The sequence below is a fragment of the Gymnoscopelus microlampas genome (assembly GCF_963454915.1).
Source record: "Gymnoscopelus microlampas genome assembly, chromosome: 6".
Classification (NCBI taxonomy): Eukaryota; Metazoa; Chordata; class Actinopteri; order Myctophiformes; family Myctophidae; genus Gymnoscopelus; species Gymnoscopelus microlampas.
The window spans coordinates 6344869-6362476 of NC_139943.1; the positions used below are offsets into that span (position 1 = coordinate 6344869).

Here is a 17608-nt window from a genome sequence, read left to right on the forward strand (position 1 = left end):
TTACTCCTGGGTAGGTTGAGCGTGGTTGACCTTTGACCTGGGGTAAAAGGTCATGGTCAGGCCCCTGGGGTCGGGCAGCTTGGTCAGGTTGTGCGTGTGACGGCTGCTGTTCAGCGTGAGGCCATCGGGGGGCGCCATGGTGTAGCGCTGCAGCAAGGTGACCAGGATGACCTTCATCATCAGCATGGCGATGTGCTTCCCCGGGCATCCGCGGGGACCGCACCCAAACGGCTGGAAGAACCGTTTGGGGACCTGCGTGGGAAATATATGACATATAGACATACATATAATATCCTAGCTATCATTTTAGGAATGTCAGTCAGTCTCGCTTGGTTCTCCTCAGTGGCTTAAAGCAGGGGTCTTCAACGCTTTCAGGCCAAGGACCCCCTAGCTGAGAGAGAGATGAAGCAGGGACCCCCTAGCTGAGAGAGAGATGAAGCAGGGAGCCCCTACTCTATATTGTATAAAATTGTGTTTCAGATTAAAGTTTTTTTTTACTTAGTCTGCTCTTTTTTCCCTCTACACCTATAGCCTCTTTGCCGAAAATAGCCGATCTACAAGCTCTCAACGCCTCGCAGCGCGAGGCGTTGAGAGCTTGTAGATCAGCTATTTTCGGCTAATGTTCTCCTCAGAAAAGGAATTCTAGGGTTCAAGTGGTTAATGTAAAAAAACTAAATCCTATCACACAAAGATTTGGCGGACCCCCTATAGTAGCTCTGAGGACCCCCTAGGGGTCCCGGGCCCCCTGTTGAAGACCCCTGGCTTAAAGGACAACTTTGTTTTTTTACAACCAAGGTTTATGTTTGGGCTTGTAATTAAAGTAAATAAAAGATGTGTGTTCATTTTTTTTCATTTACTGCTTTCTGTAGTTTTAGCAATTCTCGCTAAAATATAGACATATTTAGGCTAATGATCTTTTTCTTTACTCTTGTTACAAGTAAGTCCTGTATTCAAAATTTCCTTGAGTAAAAGTACTCATTATGCAGAATTTCCCATTTCAGAAGTTTTCAAAAATGTTGAAAAAACTTTTGCAGATCAACAAGCTCTTTTTTCTTTTTTTTACAACAAAAAAGGTCCCATGGTCTTTGATGGTCAGATGTGAGTTATTGGGGGCTAGAAGAGCTACTGTAAATAATAATAAAGAAATCGGTGGGTTATTGTGTAATACATATTTAGCCACCTGCCCGAATGCCCCCGGCCCACTATAAAAAAATATTGGTAAAACTATATAAAGCAGTAAATGAAAAAAAAAATGAACATCCAACTTTGATCATAAAATGGACAAGCAAACAGCTTTTTTAAAACACCTATAAAATATCATGCCTGAGATAGGAACACCTGCCTGGAAGTGGATAAAAAGTATCAGCTGCACAATGTCATCGAAAAAGTCAAATGATAGACTAATATATGGACCAGAGCAATATATCAGACTCTAGTAAAGAGTGGTAGACCCACACATTGTTCACAAAAGACCCACACACATTACTAAAGTGACAATTTAAGGCTTGAAGTCCCATTCAATGCATTGCTAGCATCCGAACGGGGTGCAACAGAACAGACGTTACCATTTTGTCAAAGTTGTCCAGGCTGAACTGGTCAGGTTTGGGGAAGAACTCGGTCTTGTGCATCAGGCCGATGTTCAGGATGACGTTGGTCCCGCGGGACACCGCCGTGCCGTCGATGACGTCGTCCTCCAGCGCCCGCCGCATGGTGAAGTCCACCACGGGCTGGAACCTCAGGCACTCGTTGATGAAATCCTCCAGGACGGGGAGGTTCTTGTAGTCGAGACTTTCTGCTGCCGCCTGCGTCTGGTCGCCTGCTGACAGCGGTGTGAAAAAGTACTCAGATATTTTACTTAAGTAAAAGTATCAATACTGCAATATAGAAATAGTCTGTTACAAGAAAAAGTCCGGAATGATAAAATAGCCGATCTACAAGCTCACAACGCGTCGCATCACGACACATTGTGAGCTTGTAGATCTGCTATTTTCAAATAGCCTATGTATAAAATAGGGAAGAGATCCAGTAGAACTAAAAGACAACTCATTTTACAAGCTCATGTAAAATGAGCTCATTTTACAAGCTCACAACGCGTCGCGCTTGTAGATCTGCTATTTTCAGCATGCAACCAAGTGTAAAATCAGCCATTACGACGCCCTCAAGGCACCGCCAAAATACATTTTAGTCGACTAAATCAACTGTAGATTTAGTGGACTATAATCTTATGATATTTAGTCGACTAAAACTAAAACATTTCAGATGACTAGAATATGACTAAAACTAAATGTAATTTGATTCAAAAGACTATGACTAAAACTGAATCAAAATGTGCTGCGAAAATCAACACTGTTTGCAATCATGTCAGAGGTTATGATACCTAACAGAGTGTTGATCTCCTCCAGGACTTGGTGCTGGACATCGGGGTTCTGGTGGAGCAACATCAGCATGTAGTACAGAGAGTAGGACATGGTGTCTGGAGCGGCGATGATCATCTCTAACAGACACTGTCTGACGTTGTCCGCGCTCAGATCGCCACGATCCTGTACACACACACACACACACACACACACACACGCTGTACAAAAGGCCAGTAATCATTGCCCTCAGACTATATTTGTTACTTATTTTATGTTGTGGCATGTTCAGGCATTCTTAACAGGGACGCGGGAAGTACTTTAGAGCAAGGGGTGCTGGTAAACGGGACCCATGCACGCGCGCTGCGCGCATGGGTCCCTCGTGCGCGCGCGCGATTTTTTTCGGGTTTCCCGCGGATAAAGTTACTTTTTTTGTTACTTTATTTCGGTTTTAGGGTTAGGGTTAGGGTTGTGTGCTTTAATTATTTTGGGGGAGCCGCGCCCACCGGAGAAAATCTCTCACACACACACACACACGCACGCGTTCAGCCTTTTTTTTTTTTTCCCCTCACAACGGCAGGGGGTGCTGCAGCACCCTCAGCACCCCACTTCCCGCGTCCCTGATTCTTAATTGCATCTCAGTTGCTCTAGTTCTGTTTGTTTTCCCCCTTGGACATTTTTTGTTACCTAGTGTGCGTCATGCAACTAATTGTGAGTATTTGTGTTACATGTCTTTAATCACGTTGCTATTTGTTTATGCAAATGTTGTTTTGAGTTTTATATTAATATTTCGTGTAGCCTATTTTTTGGATAATTCTAAATTGTTGATTGTTTGGTTAAGTCAAATGTGAATGCCTTTATTTCCTTTGTCATCAGAACCACACACATGTACTAGAAAAGGGTGGTGAAAAGTGGATGTGGGTGTGAATAATAAATCTTCATTGAACGGACGTCAATTTCTGTGTTTTTACTGGACACTCTGTGGAGGTTGCCACCGGTTGAGCAATCAGCTCCTAAGTTGAATTATTAAAATAGAACATTCTTTACACACGCACACGCGCACGCACACACAATCAGCTTCATTGCAAAGGTTATTATTAACCCATTTAATCCGGGAACGCATCTGTGTCACTTTTAGATTTCTTTGGCTATTCAAAAATAACAGATATACAAGCTCATACCAACAGCATACCCTACTTTATCATCAATTTTAAAATACATGGGACCATAATTACCAAAACACATTTCATGGTGATTGAAAGAAGACTTTAAACTAGTATTTATGACGATGTTTATTAAGGTAATAAAATCAAGTCTAAAGTTCGCTTGAATGGAGAAACATTATTTTTGACTGTATATAGCTTCAATTTCAAAGGTGTATGCTGGGCCCTTGATTTGAACCAGTGTTGTGCAGAGATGGACCTGGGCAAAGATCAGTTCCGATGCAAAGTCCAGATCAGTTTCATCGATCATCTGCCTTTTCTTCTGGACCAGGCTCTCCACGGCGTCCTGGAGCTGTTGGCTGACCTCGCACACACACACGAGCAAAACATCACAACATGGACGTGGTGAGCCCATGCTGGCTTTAATGCCCAATATACGTACAATTTAGGCATTTAGCAGACACTTTTTATCCAGAGTGACACAATAAACAAGGTAAACACATACATAGAATACAGCAAACTAGGATCACAGGTAAACCAAGAACCTAGCATCAGTCCAAACAATAGAATATATATATTTTTTTAATCTGTAAATTGAAACTATAGGGGTGCCAGGTCAACAAATGAACCTACACTGTAGCATCTGTCTAAATAACATGCTACACTATCTACATTACATTTTAACCTTTGCGTAAGACTGCATGGTTGTCATAATAACTACTATAGGTCAAGTGCTACGGGCTGAGCTGGAGTCTGAAGAGGTCAGTCTTCAGATTACGACGGAACATTGGGAGTGAATTTGAGTGAGTTTGTTCTGCAGCAGTGGTTTTCAACCTTTTTCATGCCAAGGACCCCTAAATTGATATACATTTGGCCGCGGACCCCCATTTGAAAATGTTTTGTGCCAGGGACCCCCCCAGAAGCAAAGATATCAGTACATTTTCGCTTTAAAAAATATAAATATTCAAAGATATGCACACTTTTTCAAGGTTTTCCAAAAAAATAGCAGATCTACAAGCTCATAGCGCGGCACTCGGTGCCGCGCTATGAGCTTGTATATCTGCTATTTTTGAATAGCCAAAGCTAAGTGGTTAAAAATGATTGTGACGCTATGTTAAGTAATTTTGCTGGGGACCCCCTGGTACTCCCTCAAGGACCACTGGTGGTCCCCGGACCACTGGTTGAAAACCACTGTTCTAGTGTGTGTGTGTGTGTGTGTGTGTGTGTGTGTGTGTGTGTGTGTGTGTGTGTGTGTGTGTGTGTGTGTGTGTGTATGCGTGTGTGTATGCGTGTGTGTATGCGTGTGCATGTGTGTGTGTGTGTGTGTGTGTGTGTGTGTGTGTGTGTGTGTGTGTGTGTGTGTGTGTGGTTGTCCTTACACTGCTGTCTGGTGCTTCCTGTAATACCATCCCATCTTGAAGAACACGTCCGGTTGGATCAGAATACTCTGCCAGGTGTTAAAGTAGTTCTGGATCTTCTCCAGCAGGTCGTTCTCTGTAGGATGGATGCAGTAGTGGTGTAAAGTAACTTAAGTACAATTTTGAGGTATTTTTTACTTTACTGGAGTATTTCCAATTGTCTATACTTTTACTCCACAACATCTCAGAGGCAAATATTGTACTTTTACTCCACTACAATTATTTGAAAACTTTATCTACTACTTTGCTGATATAAATTATTACATTATAAAACATACATTAACCACTTTAGCCTTATCTTATAACTCTAGGCTATTTGAAAATAGCAGATCTACAAGCTCACAACGCGTCGCATCGCGAGCTTGTAGATCTGCTATTTTCGAACATTTTAGTACTTTTACTTTTGGTACTTTAAGTACATTTTTAAACCAATACTTTTGTACTTTTACTCAAGTAAATTTGGAATTCCGGACTTTAACTTGTAACAGAGTACTTCTACATTGCAGTATTGATACTTTTACTTAAGTAAAACATTTGAGTACTTTTTCCACCACTGGTCCTATACTGACCGTTGAAGGGCACCCTGAGGTGCAGCTGGTTGGACACGTCCACCACGATGCAGCGGAGCAGCTTGACCACGTCTACGCCCACGACGCGACCGCAGGGGTCCGCCCTCTGGGCCAGGAGGTCCAGCTGTCTGCCGGTGCTGCTCACACACAACGCCTTAGAGCGCTGGAGACACGGTCCTGACAGGGCTACACACACACACACACACACACACACACACACACACACACACACACACACACCCATTAAGACCTGGAACGCATCTGTGTCCTCATTGACTTACATTGTACGGCAAAACAGCTCTCAAAGTCACTCTTTTAGCACATAAACAAACGCAAACAAAGCTGATTCAGACAATATAGAACATCACCAAACCCAGTACTGTTTATTTTTAGCCGCATGCTGAAAGCTGGCGGCTCTACAGACAGCACTAGTCCTAGTCCGACACCTGAGTGACACCTAAGTGTCATTCGCTGTCCTGGCTGTCCTTCACACTTCCCGCCAATGGGGAGACGGCTCTTTGCAGCACCCGCCTCTCCTCCTTTGACACCTATTTGTCATTGGCTGTCCTGGCTGTCCTTCACACTTCCCCCCGTTTAAGCCAATGGGGAGACGGCCCTTTGCAGCACCCGCCTCTCCTTCTTTGCAGCAGAGAAAGAGAGAGGGAGAGAGCCTCAGGCAGGAGGGTTAGCCTAAATGCTAGCGTGCTTCATTAGACCTAGTTTGGCTATTAAGTTATTATTTGGCCATGTTCACACTGACTTCAATCTTAGCTATTGCTGGGAAGACCCGTGTGGTGTCACAAAATGTTGCCACCACTTAGATAAAAAACATTAGAGCGTTTAGCGTCGCAAATTCTGTGACGCTAAACGCTCTAATGTTGCCAGGTTTGGTGAGAGAAACAAGCAATCCAAAAAACAAGTAATCAGGTCTATGAAAAGATTGGGGCAAAAAAAGCCTGCCGCATGCGGCTTTATTATGACTTTGGTCATTTCTTGTTTTAATACAAATGTTAACCTCCTGTTGATTTCACTATTTTTATTAAGAAGAAAACATGGACTGCATTCGCGGATCCGGATCTTCAAATATTAAAGGCAGCAGGAAGTTAACATTTTTATTAAAAAACCAAACAGTACTGGGTTTGGTGATGTTCTATATTGTCTGAATCAGCTTTGTTTGTGTTTGTTTGTGTGCTTAAAGAGTGACTTTGAGAGCTGTTTCAGCGTACAATGTAAGTCAATGAGGAGCATATTTTTAATTATCAATTTCTAATCAATGGAGCAATTATTTTTGATTTCTTGTGCACCTTTAGAGTTACATCATGGCAAGGTAACTACACAAACACAACCCAATTAAACCTCTACCAAAGTGGTCCTGCCCTTTAATGCGGCCCCCAGGTTAATATCGGAATACTAATGTATTATTGATTTCAGCTGTTACGATTCCAAACATGACGCGCTTTAATTACTTCAGTCTATATTAGTAGCTTAATAGCCTCGATCTCCAGACTTTTATTGTTTAGTTTTGCTAAAAAATAAAAGCCTGGAGGAACGCGTCAGTGTACCCGGTATAGGAAGTGTTTCATTTCCCCAACCAACCTGAGTGCAGTGGGCGTCGCTCGTAATGTTGTGTTAACGGGGCGGGGGTTGACAGACAGATCGGTGGACCAATGGGATGCAGCCGCAATTTCTCTGCGGCTCCATACACCCGCCCCTCTATACACGAAATCAGGAGCGTTGGTGCAGCCTAGTAGCTTAATGACTAGTATTAAAATTCTATTGTCTTTTTCATGTCCAATGTGTTTGTATTTAAGTTAACAAAAATTACATAAGTATAACTAAATGCATTTGAAATTAAATACAAATTTTGCTTTCCAGGATTAAAATTCAAAAATAGAAAAAAAAAAATCACGATTTCAATTCAAAAGTATCAAAAATAGCAGATCTACAAGCCCAAAACACGTCGCACTGTGACGCGTTTTGGGCTTGTAGATCGGCTATTTTTTGGTACTTTTCTGTGACATAGAATGGCGAAGTACGGGATTAATTTACGAAAAAAGTTAAAATACAGAGATAAAAGCAACAGTATATGCAATGTGTCCCTCTGGAGTGAGTGTGGAAATGTATAGTGGCCCTCTCCATCATCAAAGTTGCATCACCCCTGCAGTAGGATAGCCTGGGATCCAGCCTGCTTCGCTACGTTCGGCGGACCTTTTTTTTCTCTCTTCGCTTCTCAGTCTAGAATGCCTCCTATCTCCAAGGGAGGCGGGACATGGCATAAGGTTGGAATCGAACCGTGGCTTCTGATTGGTCTGTGGTGCGGTGCGGGACAAAATAAATAGTGTGATCGTTGTGATTCGTCATTCGTTTGAACATCCAATCAGCAACGACATTGCCTAACGTAACATATGTAGTTCCAGTGTAGTTCTGCAAAACGAGTCAATGGGGTGCATTCCAGACTGAGAAGCGAAGAGAGAAAAAAAAGTCTGCCGAACGTAGCGAAGCAGGCTGGATCGAGAGGATGGTTTCCCACCTGTGACCATGTATCTCCGGGCTTTGCTCCAGAGTGGGCCGTCACTGTTGAAGATGACTCCTCTTCTCTCCATTCCCAGAAGCTCCAGAGCCGGTTTACTGGCAAACCGGCCTATGTAGTTCTCGCTCCTCAGCACGTGATACACAGCAGCGGACCTGCAAAGGTTATTATTATTTTTATTATTATTTTAACCCATTAAGACACAGCATCTGTGTCATTTTTAGATTTGAGCTATAAAGCATTATTTTACACTTTTGGCTATTCAAAAATAGCAGATATACAAGCTCATAGCGCGGCACCGAGTGCCGCGCTATGAGCTTGTAGATCTGCTATTTTTGAGAAATCGTGAAAATTTGTGCAAATCTATGAATATAGATGTTTTTAAAGCGAACATTTGTAACTCAAATCTTTGCCTCTTGGGGGTCCCTGGAACGACATACTTTGTAGATGGGGGTCCGCGGCCAAATACATATACGTGGGGGTCTTTGACATGAAAAAGTTTGAGAACCGCTGACACAGTAACATACGTTTTTTTCAAAAAAAAAACAGTTAGGATTTAGAAGACATTTTGTAGAATCGGCCTCAGGTCTTAATGGGTTAAAAGAGGTGGAAAAAAGGCCAATCTACAAGAAAGATCTGCTATTTGCACTACTTTTGTGTGACACTCAGTGGTGGAAAAAGTACTCAATTTCTATCAATACTGTGATGTAGAAATACTCTGTTACAAGTAAAAGTCCGGAATTCAAATTGTACTTGAGTAAAAGTACAAAAGTATTGGCATCAAAACGTACTTCAAAAGAATCAAAAGTGCATGTACTCATTATGCAGAATGTCCCATTCAAGTTTTAAAATGTATAAAAATAGAAGGTTGAGCTTGTAGATCTGCTATTTTCAAATGGCTGGAATGTATATAGGGCTGAAGTGGTTAATTATAATCAAAATCTAGTAAAGTAACTAGTAACTAAAGTTTTCAAATAATTGTAGTGGAGTAAAAGCACAATATTTGTCTCTGAGATGTAGTTGAGTAGAAGTAAAAGCACTGAAAATTGGACAGCAAAAAAGTACAGCACTTGAGTAAATGTACTTAGTTACTTGACACCACTGGTGACATTCTAGTAGTATAATGAAGTAGGGTGATAATTTACGAAAGAAAACAGTTGATCCATAGTTGGATGGCTGGTGGTAGGGCGTTCCACATTTTGGTGGCATAATTGTAGAATGCATTCATCCCCATGTTTGTGCCAAATTTGGGGGGGAATGAGATCAGTGGCTGGCCGCTTTAAAAGATTAGCAAAAAAAAAAAAAAAATCACGATTTTTCTAAAATAGCAGATCTACAAGCTCATAGCACGGCACGGAGTGATGCGCTATGAGCTTGTGCTATATACCAATATGAACCATCACGCCAGAATGAAACGTTTGGAGCGGGGAGAGTCTGGTGCAACGCTCAGGTCCTGGACCTGGTGAGACGAAGGAGGAGCCCGGCCAGGAGGCCACCCACAGAGCCTAGTCCCTCCATGTGCCAGAGCCTCCCCCAGTCCCAGCAGAGTAGTTCTGGAGAAGTGGACTGAGTGGTAGTAATACTGAGTAAAGTAATACGTCTAAATGACACAGATGCTTTCACGGTATTAAAGGGATAGTTCACCCAAAAAATCACTTTTTTTTTAATGGATTAGTCACCCCATTTTAGTTTTTGTCTCATTCCTAAAACAATAATTTGATGACCAGTGGACCGGTAGGCAGAGGTTCCGGTAGGAGACACAAAGGAGACTCTTTGTGTCTCCTACCGGAAACGCTGCCGGTCATCAAATTATTGGCTTAGGAATGAGACAAAAAATAAAAAAATATCCATGAATTCAAGTCTTCATGGACTGACTAATGGATAGGAAAAAAAGTCATTTTGGGGGTGAACTATCCCTTTAAAGGGTTGAAAGGACTTACTTGCTGAAAATGATGGTTTCCTCGCCGCTGATCCACACCCGCACCACGCTGCCATACGTGTGGTTGTAGTAGCCGCACGCCTTTCCAAGCCCACTCCACAGGAACCTGGCGTAGGAGAGCAGAGGGCCGACCCCGGCGTAGAACCCGGGCCCTGTGGAGGATCCATTTAGAACGTACAGTTTAGGCCTTTTAACAGTGGTGGAAAAAAAGCACTCCAAGTTTTTTACTTATAACCAGGGGTGCACATAACTGGTGCGCAGGTGCGCATGCGCACCCAAAATAAAAAATGCGCACCACATCAGGCGACGCGAGGCGCTTTTGCGCACCAACAGCTGGGACAGGAATTTCCAAGCTTTTATTTTTTAGCAAAACTAAAAAATAAAAGCCTGGAGATCGAGGCTAGGAATTTACTTCCTGAAGCCACACTCACACAATCACTCTAAAGCACCCGTCGGCCCCATGTACAGCCATTAGGCAGAGGGGTAGAGATATGATTCGCGTCGCCTCGCATCGCCTCGCATTGCCTCGCTGGGTGCACGCAGCCAGCAGCGGCTGTTAGAGGCACTCGTCACCGATGATGAACGCACCGTAATGGTGCAAAATATGCCGTGAACGTCCCAATCTGGCGGATAAAATCAGCGCAGCAGCACAGGGCACCAACCTTGGGGGCTTTATCTAACAGCGTGAGAAAAAAAGAAACGGCGAAAATCGGCGGAATTTAGAAGCAGAGCGTCCTTTTTTTCTTCCCCCCCCCCCCGTTGACAAAACTGTCCGGTGGGCACCGTGCTGAACACCCCCCCCCCCGTTGACAAAACTGTCCGGGCTGAACCCCCCCCCCCCCCCCCCCCCCCGTTGACAAAACGGGACGGGCGCCATGCGCACCAAGTCACATGTCCAGGTGCTCTTCTGCGTACCAGACCTAAAAAGTTATGTGCACCCCTGCTTATAACCCATTTAGACCGGGAAAGAATATGTCTTTTTTTTCTATTTCTTTGGGCTATTCAAAAATAGCAGATCTACAAGCTCATAGTGCGGCACTGAGTGCCGCACTATGAGCTTGTAGATCTGCTTTTTAAAAAATCGTGAACATTTGTGCAAATCGTTTCTTAGACTGCCAGAGTTTCTCTAGAACAGTCTGTAGCCTCTGCCAGTCTTTTTCCGTTTATTTTTTAACATTGAAGTGAATGGAGCAGCAACTTTTTGGAAAATGTTATCACCTGGTTCTTTGTGACGAACGGAAAAACGGAAAACCCCAAAAAATTAAAAATAATTTTAGAATGTTTTTTTTGTTACAAATATTTTTTAATTCTCAAAAACGTTTATAAATGTTTTTGGCAGAAAATGAGTTAATATATATATTTTTTAAAGCGAACATTTGTAAAATGTTTTGTTCCAGTGTGTGTGTGTGTGTGTGTGTGTGTGTGTGTGTGTGTGTGTGTGTGTGTGTGTGTGTGTGTGTGTGTGTGTGTGTGTGTGTGTGTGTGTGTGTGTGTGTGTGTGTCTGTCTGTCTGTCTGTCTGTCTGTCTGTCTGTCTGTCTGCTACTCTGTTAGGTTGAATGACATAACAGGGTGTGTGTGTGTGTGCGTGTGCGTGTGCGTGTGTGTGTGTGTCTGCTACTCTGTTAGGTTGAATGACATAACAGGGTGTGTGTTTGTGTGTGTGTGTGTGTGTGTGTGTCTGCTACTCTGTTTGGTTGAATGACATGACAGGGTGTGTGTGTGTGTGTGTGTGTGTGTGTGTGTGTGTGTGTGTGTGTGTGTGTGTGTGTGTGTGTGTGTGTGTGCGGTGTGTGTTTACCTGGTAAGTACTGGGGTCCTTTGATGATGAAGCAGATGCCCATGAGGATGACGAGGGGAACCAGACACAGCAGACACGGCAGGAACAGTCGGCGGGCTGAGGCTCCGTCCATCACCATGTCGTAGACGTAGAGGACGGCGAGGGCCAGCAGACACAGACCCAACAGCAGAACCCTGAGCGCCATGATGCAGGGACATGCACAGGGATATGGAGAGGCCGGGGCTGGAGTTTCAAAAGGGCACCGAACAATTACTATACTTTTAGGCCCCCAACAAAAAAACAAATAACCCCAACATGTGTCATTGCAGGGACGTGCACAGATAGACCAGAAGTGCCCTTTTGAAAAAAGAAAAAAAAAAGTTTTTTTTTCCAGCAAGGGTCTTCAGTAGGGGGCCCTCAGAGTTACAACAGGCGGTCCGCCAAATCTTTATGTGATATGATTTCTCTTTTTACCATAACCACTTGAAACCTAGCATCCCTTTTCTGAGGAGAACTTTAGCCAAAAATAGCCGATCTACATCGGCTTGTAGATCGGCTATTTTTGGCAAAGAGGTATAGGTGTAGATGGAAAAAAGAGCATACCAAGTAAACAAAAAAAAGTATAATTTACTTGAGCACCTGCCCCTCAAAATGTCTGTGCACGCCACTGTGTCATTGCAGATTGGACCTTCCGTTGCAGAGACAATGGCCAAAACATCTTGAAAAAGGACACTTTCGACGGTTTTCGATCGCCGATTTTCGATTTAGTTTTGGCCACTGTCGCTCCGTTTTTCTTTCTTTAACCCATTGAGACCTGGAACGCATCTGTGTCACTTTTTGATTTGAGCTAAAAGGCATTATTTTATACTTTGGCTATTCAAAAATAGGAGATATACAAGCTCTATTTTTGAAAAATCGTGAGTACATTATGAATAAACTCTGGCAGTCAATGTAGTAAAAGTAGCAATACCACAATATAAAAAAATACTCTGTTACAAGTAAAAGGCCCTGTGCTCAAAAATGTTACTTGAGAAAAAGTACAAAAGTATTGGCATCAAAATATACTTAAAGTACCAAAAGTAAAAGTACTAAAATGAAATAAAATAGCAGATCTACAAGCTCACTTGTAGAGCTGTAGAAAAAAATATATATATTATTTTTTTTGTTAAAAGGTTAAAGTACTATATTCTGATAGTAATCATTGCTACAGAGCGTTTTTTCGGTCACAGGGGTCTCTCCAGCTCTTTAGTAAACAGAATAGTACATTTTCAGGTAGCGGTGACAACATTTAAGCCAATCAGGAGAGAGCACTGTGTAAAAGAGGTCTTTTGGATGAGGGCTAGGTAGACAGAATGACAAACCAAATGTTGCAATAATCCGGATTTATTTTTCTTAAAAAGGTGCATAAAAATGATGTTCAAAAATAGTTTAAAAAAAGTAATTAAAAAAAAACACAAAACAATAAACTTACATGCTTCAAACAAGCAACATGACTTTCCTTCCCCAGGCCTGAGACTACACTGACTAATCTCATGTACCTGTATGGCCTCTACCTTGTGGCCTCAACCATGTCTTCAAAGACAGGTAACCTCAACACATTCACCTACAATACTAGTGAACTCAAACAAAGAAAACATTTTTCCCAACTTTAAAGAAATCACTCAAATCAATCAAAAGGTAAGTATTAATTAATCATGTTTAACAACACACCTCTTTTCAATCCTAATATACCTTATACAGAAAAATCCCACACTCCCCTGTCAAATGGTATGTCCCAATTCCCCTACGGAGCACTGTGGTCATGTGGTACTCTTTTCAGATCCTCAGACCAGGAAGTGGTCATGGCAAGTTTGTGTGTTTGTTTGGTGTGTGGTGAGGAGCTTTAAACTGCTGAGATACAATAAAGTGGTTATGTTTTAAACAAACAATTGTCTCCGTGTTGTTTGTATGAATGAAATGCATATGAAATGAGTAGTATGATAAATGCATATGTTAAACAGAAAATAATGAAAATAATTTGAGGAACATGTGAGGCTATAAAGGTAAAGTGGGAAAGACAGTGTCTGTCTTTACCACACACTGAAAATGCATTTTCTGTTTAATAAAGAGCTGGAGAAACATGGGAGACTCCTTTTACTGAACACACACACTATAGCAATGAGTACCATCACAATATAGAGCTATTTAACACTGTTACTGAACAAACACTCTATAGCAATGAGTATTATCACAATATAGAGCTATTTAACACTGTTACTGAACACACACTCTATAGCAATGAGTATTATCACAATATAGAGATATTTAACACTTATTCTAACCAAAGTAAATCACTTACACTATCTTTAAGTAACAAATGTGAGTACTTCTTCAATCACTGCAAATAATAATGCATTTAGAACAATGTTTTAACTCGTTGATATTCTCTTTTCTTACAAAAGAAATATGATCAAATAAAAATACTTGCTGCTCTGGTCCCGGTTCTGTCCAGTCCAGTGAGAGAGTTGCACATATGCTGCCTCACAACTCACTCACTTATAAAGATGATGTGCTTTTCTCTTTTTGCTGAGTCAATCACAGCCTATTCTCTTGTTCAGCTTTCACATGTTCTGGTTGCTATGGAAACTGGAAAGCTTTGGGGGGGGGGGCATTATAATCAGGACATCTTGAAAGAAAATAAAATAATTCCAATTAGTTTTTTGTGATTGAACATAGTCCTTTGGTTGGGTTGAAGAGGCTCACCGTGTACCCAATTGGACTCAATTGGGACCTTATAACCCTTTGAAAACGGGAACGCATCCGTATCATTTTAGATTTCTTTGGCTATTCAAAGATAGCAGATCTACAAGCTCATAGCGCGGCACCGAGTGCCGCGCTATGAGCTTGTATATCTGCTACTTTTTGAAAAATCGTGAAAATGTGTGCACATTTTTGAATATATATATTTTTTTCAAAGCAAACTTTTTTTAGCTCAAATCTTTGCTTCTGTGGATTCTACAAATGTCTTCTAAATCCTATTTTTTTTAACTTATGTTGCTATATATCAGTGGTTCAAGTGTGTCAAGGACCCCCACAATTATATGTATTTGTCTGCGGACCACTACATATAAAAATAATATTAAATATTAATATATATAGCAGATATACAAGCTCATAGCACGGCACCGAGTGCCGCGCTATGAGCTTTTAGATCTGCAATTTTTTTATAAATTCTGAAAATTTGTGCAAATCTTTGAATATATATATTATTTTTTAAATCTTTGCTTCTACAGGTCCCTGGAACAAAACATTTTGAGATGGGGGGGTCGGCGGCCAAATACATATTTTGGGGGGTCCTTGACATGAAATTTTAAAAATGTATTTGTTTTTTTATTAGTTTTTTTGTTTTTGTTTCGTTTTTAAATGAAAGTGTGTAAACAAACACTGCGGGGAAGAAAGACAAAATACTTTTTCTAAATTTTTTTGAGATATGAGAGAAACATAAAGAAGGTGTAGGACCTGATAAGTTTTCACAAAACTTCTTCCTACTGCTTTTTCGAACATGGAATATAATTTAAGGATGATGTTAAAATAGCTTCGACGCTGTTTTTTATTTTTTATTACATTTTTTCTCTTTTTTTCTCCTTTGTCTTTTTCTCATTAATATTTTTAAGTTCGAAATAAATAAATAAATGAAAAGGAAATGAAAAGGTTTGAGAACCACTGACAGAGTGACAGAAAACTACAGCAAACTGTTAGGATTTAGAAGACATTTCTCAGGCCTTAACGGGTTAATGGAAACCAGCCCTGAGGTCATCCTTTTAGCATTCTGTTTTTTATAAATCTGTGCGACCGAGGCCTTGCAGCTTTTGTAAACTGAGTATTAAGTATTCAAGTAAGTATTCAATCAATCAATTGTTTTAACTTGAGTAAAAATATCAATACTGCCATGTAGAGATGTTTCAAGTAAAAGTCTGGAATTAAACATTTACAAAAATAATCAAAAGATACTTAAAAGTACAAGAGTAAAAGTAATCGTTATGCAGAATGTCCCATGCAGAGGGTCCCCACCCCCAGGTTGAGAACCACTGATCTAGCACCAGTAGTTACCAGTGTACCTATAGGAGAGGATTAACCCTTCAATCCGGGGACACATCTGTGTCATTTTAGGTTTCGTTGGCTATTCAAAAATAGCAGATCTACAAGCTCGTAGCGCGGCACCGAGTGCCGCGCTACGAGCTTGTAGATCTGCCATTTTTGAAAAATCGTGAAAATGTGTGCAAATCTTGAAATATTTTTTAAAGCAACAAAACATTTGTAGAATGTTTTGTCCCAGAAGCAAAGATATGAGTTACAAATGTTCGATGTAAAAAATATATACACATTCAAGGATTTGCACACATTTTCAAGATTTTTCAAAAAATAGCAGATCTACAAGCTCATAGCGCGGCACTCGTGCCGTGCTATGAGCTTGTAGATCTGCTATTTTTTGAAAAGCCAAAGAAATCGAAAATGACAGGGATGCGTCCCCGGATTGAACGGGTTAACCACTTGAACCCTAGCGTCCATATTCTGGGGGGGGGGGGGGGGGCACATCAAAGTGCGGTCTGGGGACCCCCAAAAGTCCTCGAGACGGTTCCTTGGGGAGGTCCTCAGCTACAATGTGTTCATACAGCTTCAACATCAGTGTAACCACTTTAAAGGAAAACGTTGTTGTTTTACAACCAAGGTTTAATTTTAGCTTGTAATTAAAGTAAATAAAAGATGAGTGTTATTTTTTTAATGCGGGGGCATTCTGTCCGGTGGCTAAATATGCTTTTTTTACACAATAAAAAAAGGTCCTGTGGTCTTTGATGGCCAGATGTGAGTTATTGGGGGCTATAAGAGCTACTGTAAATAATATAAAAATATATATTTAGCCACCGGACAGAACGCCCTCGCCCACTGTAAAAAACATCGCGAAAATTGCTAAAACTATAGAAAACAGTAAAAAAAAAAAAATGTTTTAATTAATATTTTATTTACTTTAATTACAATCTAAAACATAAAGCTTGGTTGTAAAAAAAAAAAGTTGTCCTTTAACAGTGTTTTATACTTTTATACTGCGTTGAGCTTGTAGATTTTCTAAAAAACACACATCTTCTCTTACAGGGCCAGTGGTGGACAGTAACGGCGTAAATGTACTTGAGTACTGTACTTAAGAACAGATTCTGAGTATCTGTACTTTACTTGAGTATTAGATAGTTTTGATGCTTATTACTTTTTTACTCAAGTACATTTCCAAGACAAACATTGTACTTTTACCGGAGTACATTTGGGAGCAGTGAGCAGCTGTTGGTTGTAGTGGCTCGGGGAGCAGTTAGGGCTTTAAGTGTCTTGCTCAGTTTGACGCTTTGACACATTGCTGAGGCCTGGAATCAAACCTGGGACCTTTTGCCTTCCCAGGCGGGCTCTCTAACCACACAGTGATGGCCGCCCCATGTTGCCATGGTTACCTGATGTGTCCAATCACAGTACGTGAGAGGCTGGTCTGGAGTCAACTCCATTTTTGGGGAAAATGACGTCATATTTGATGAGTGGAGATTTGAGGAGCTGGATTTAAAGGCTGATTCCACACAGTGTGAGGACATTAGTGAAAGAGAGGAAGGTTGTACACCCTCCTAGTGAAGCCATTAGAGCACCGAGTGGAAGTCAAAGCTGAGCATTCCTGGATCGTAACGTGAGACGTCACTGTTTGAGCTGGAGAAGACACTCAGTCTAGAGATGGAGAACAAGCTGTGTGGTGCTGAGATGAGGAGGCTCCAGCAATATGAGGTGGATGTAACTCTGCACCCTGATACAGCACAATGTGCACTCATCCTGTCTGAGGATGGAAAA

The 17608-nt window shown here is 41.4% G+C and overlaps 1 protein-coding gene across 1 annotated transcript; it reads right to left on the reverse strand.

Moving 5' to 3' along the window:
- Positions 1-11957, reverse strand: cyp19a1b (cytochrome P450, family 19, subfamily A, polypeptide 1b; the record flags this gene model as incomplete). Its single annotated transcript, XM_084059409.1, has 10 exons — positions 1-252; positions 1566-1816; positions 2378-2540; positions 3777-3876; positions 4897-5011; positions 5505-5641; positions 7797-7813; positions 7997-8189; positions 9975-10125; positions 11774-11957. The coding sequence occupies 10 exons, from the start codon at positions 11955-11957 to the stop codon at positions 1-3; spliced, it is 1563 nt and encodes a 520-aa protein (XP_083915535.1).
- Between the last annotated feature and the right edge of the window lie 5651 nt (positions 11958-17608).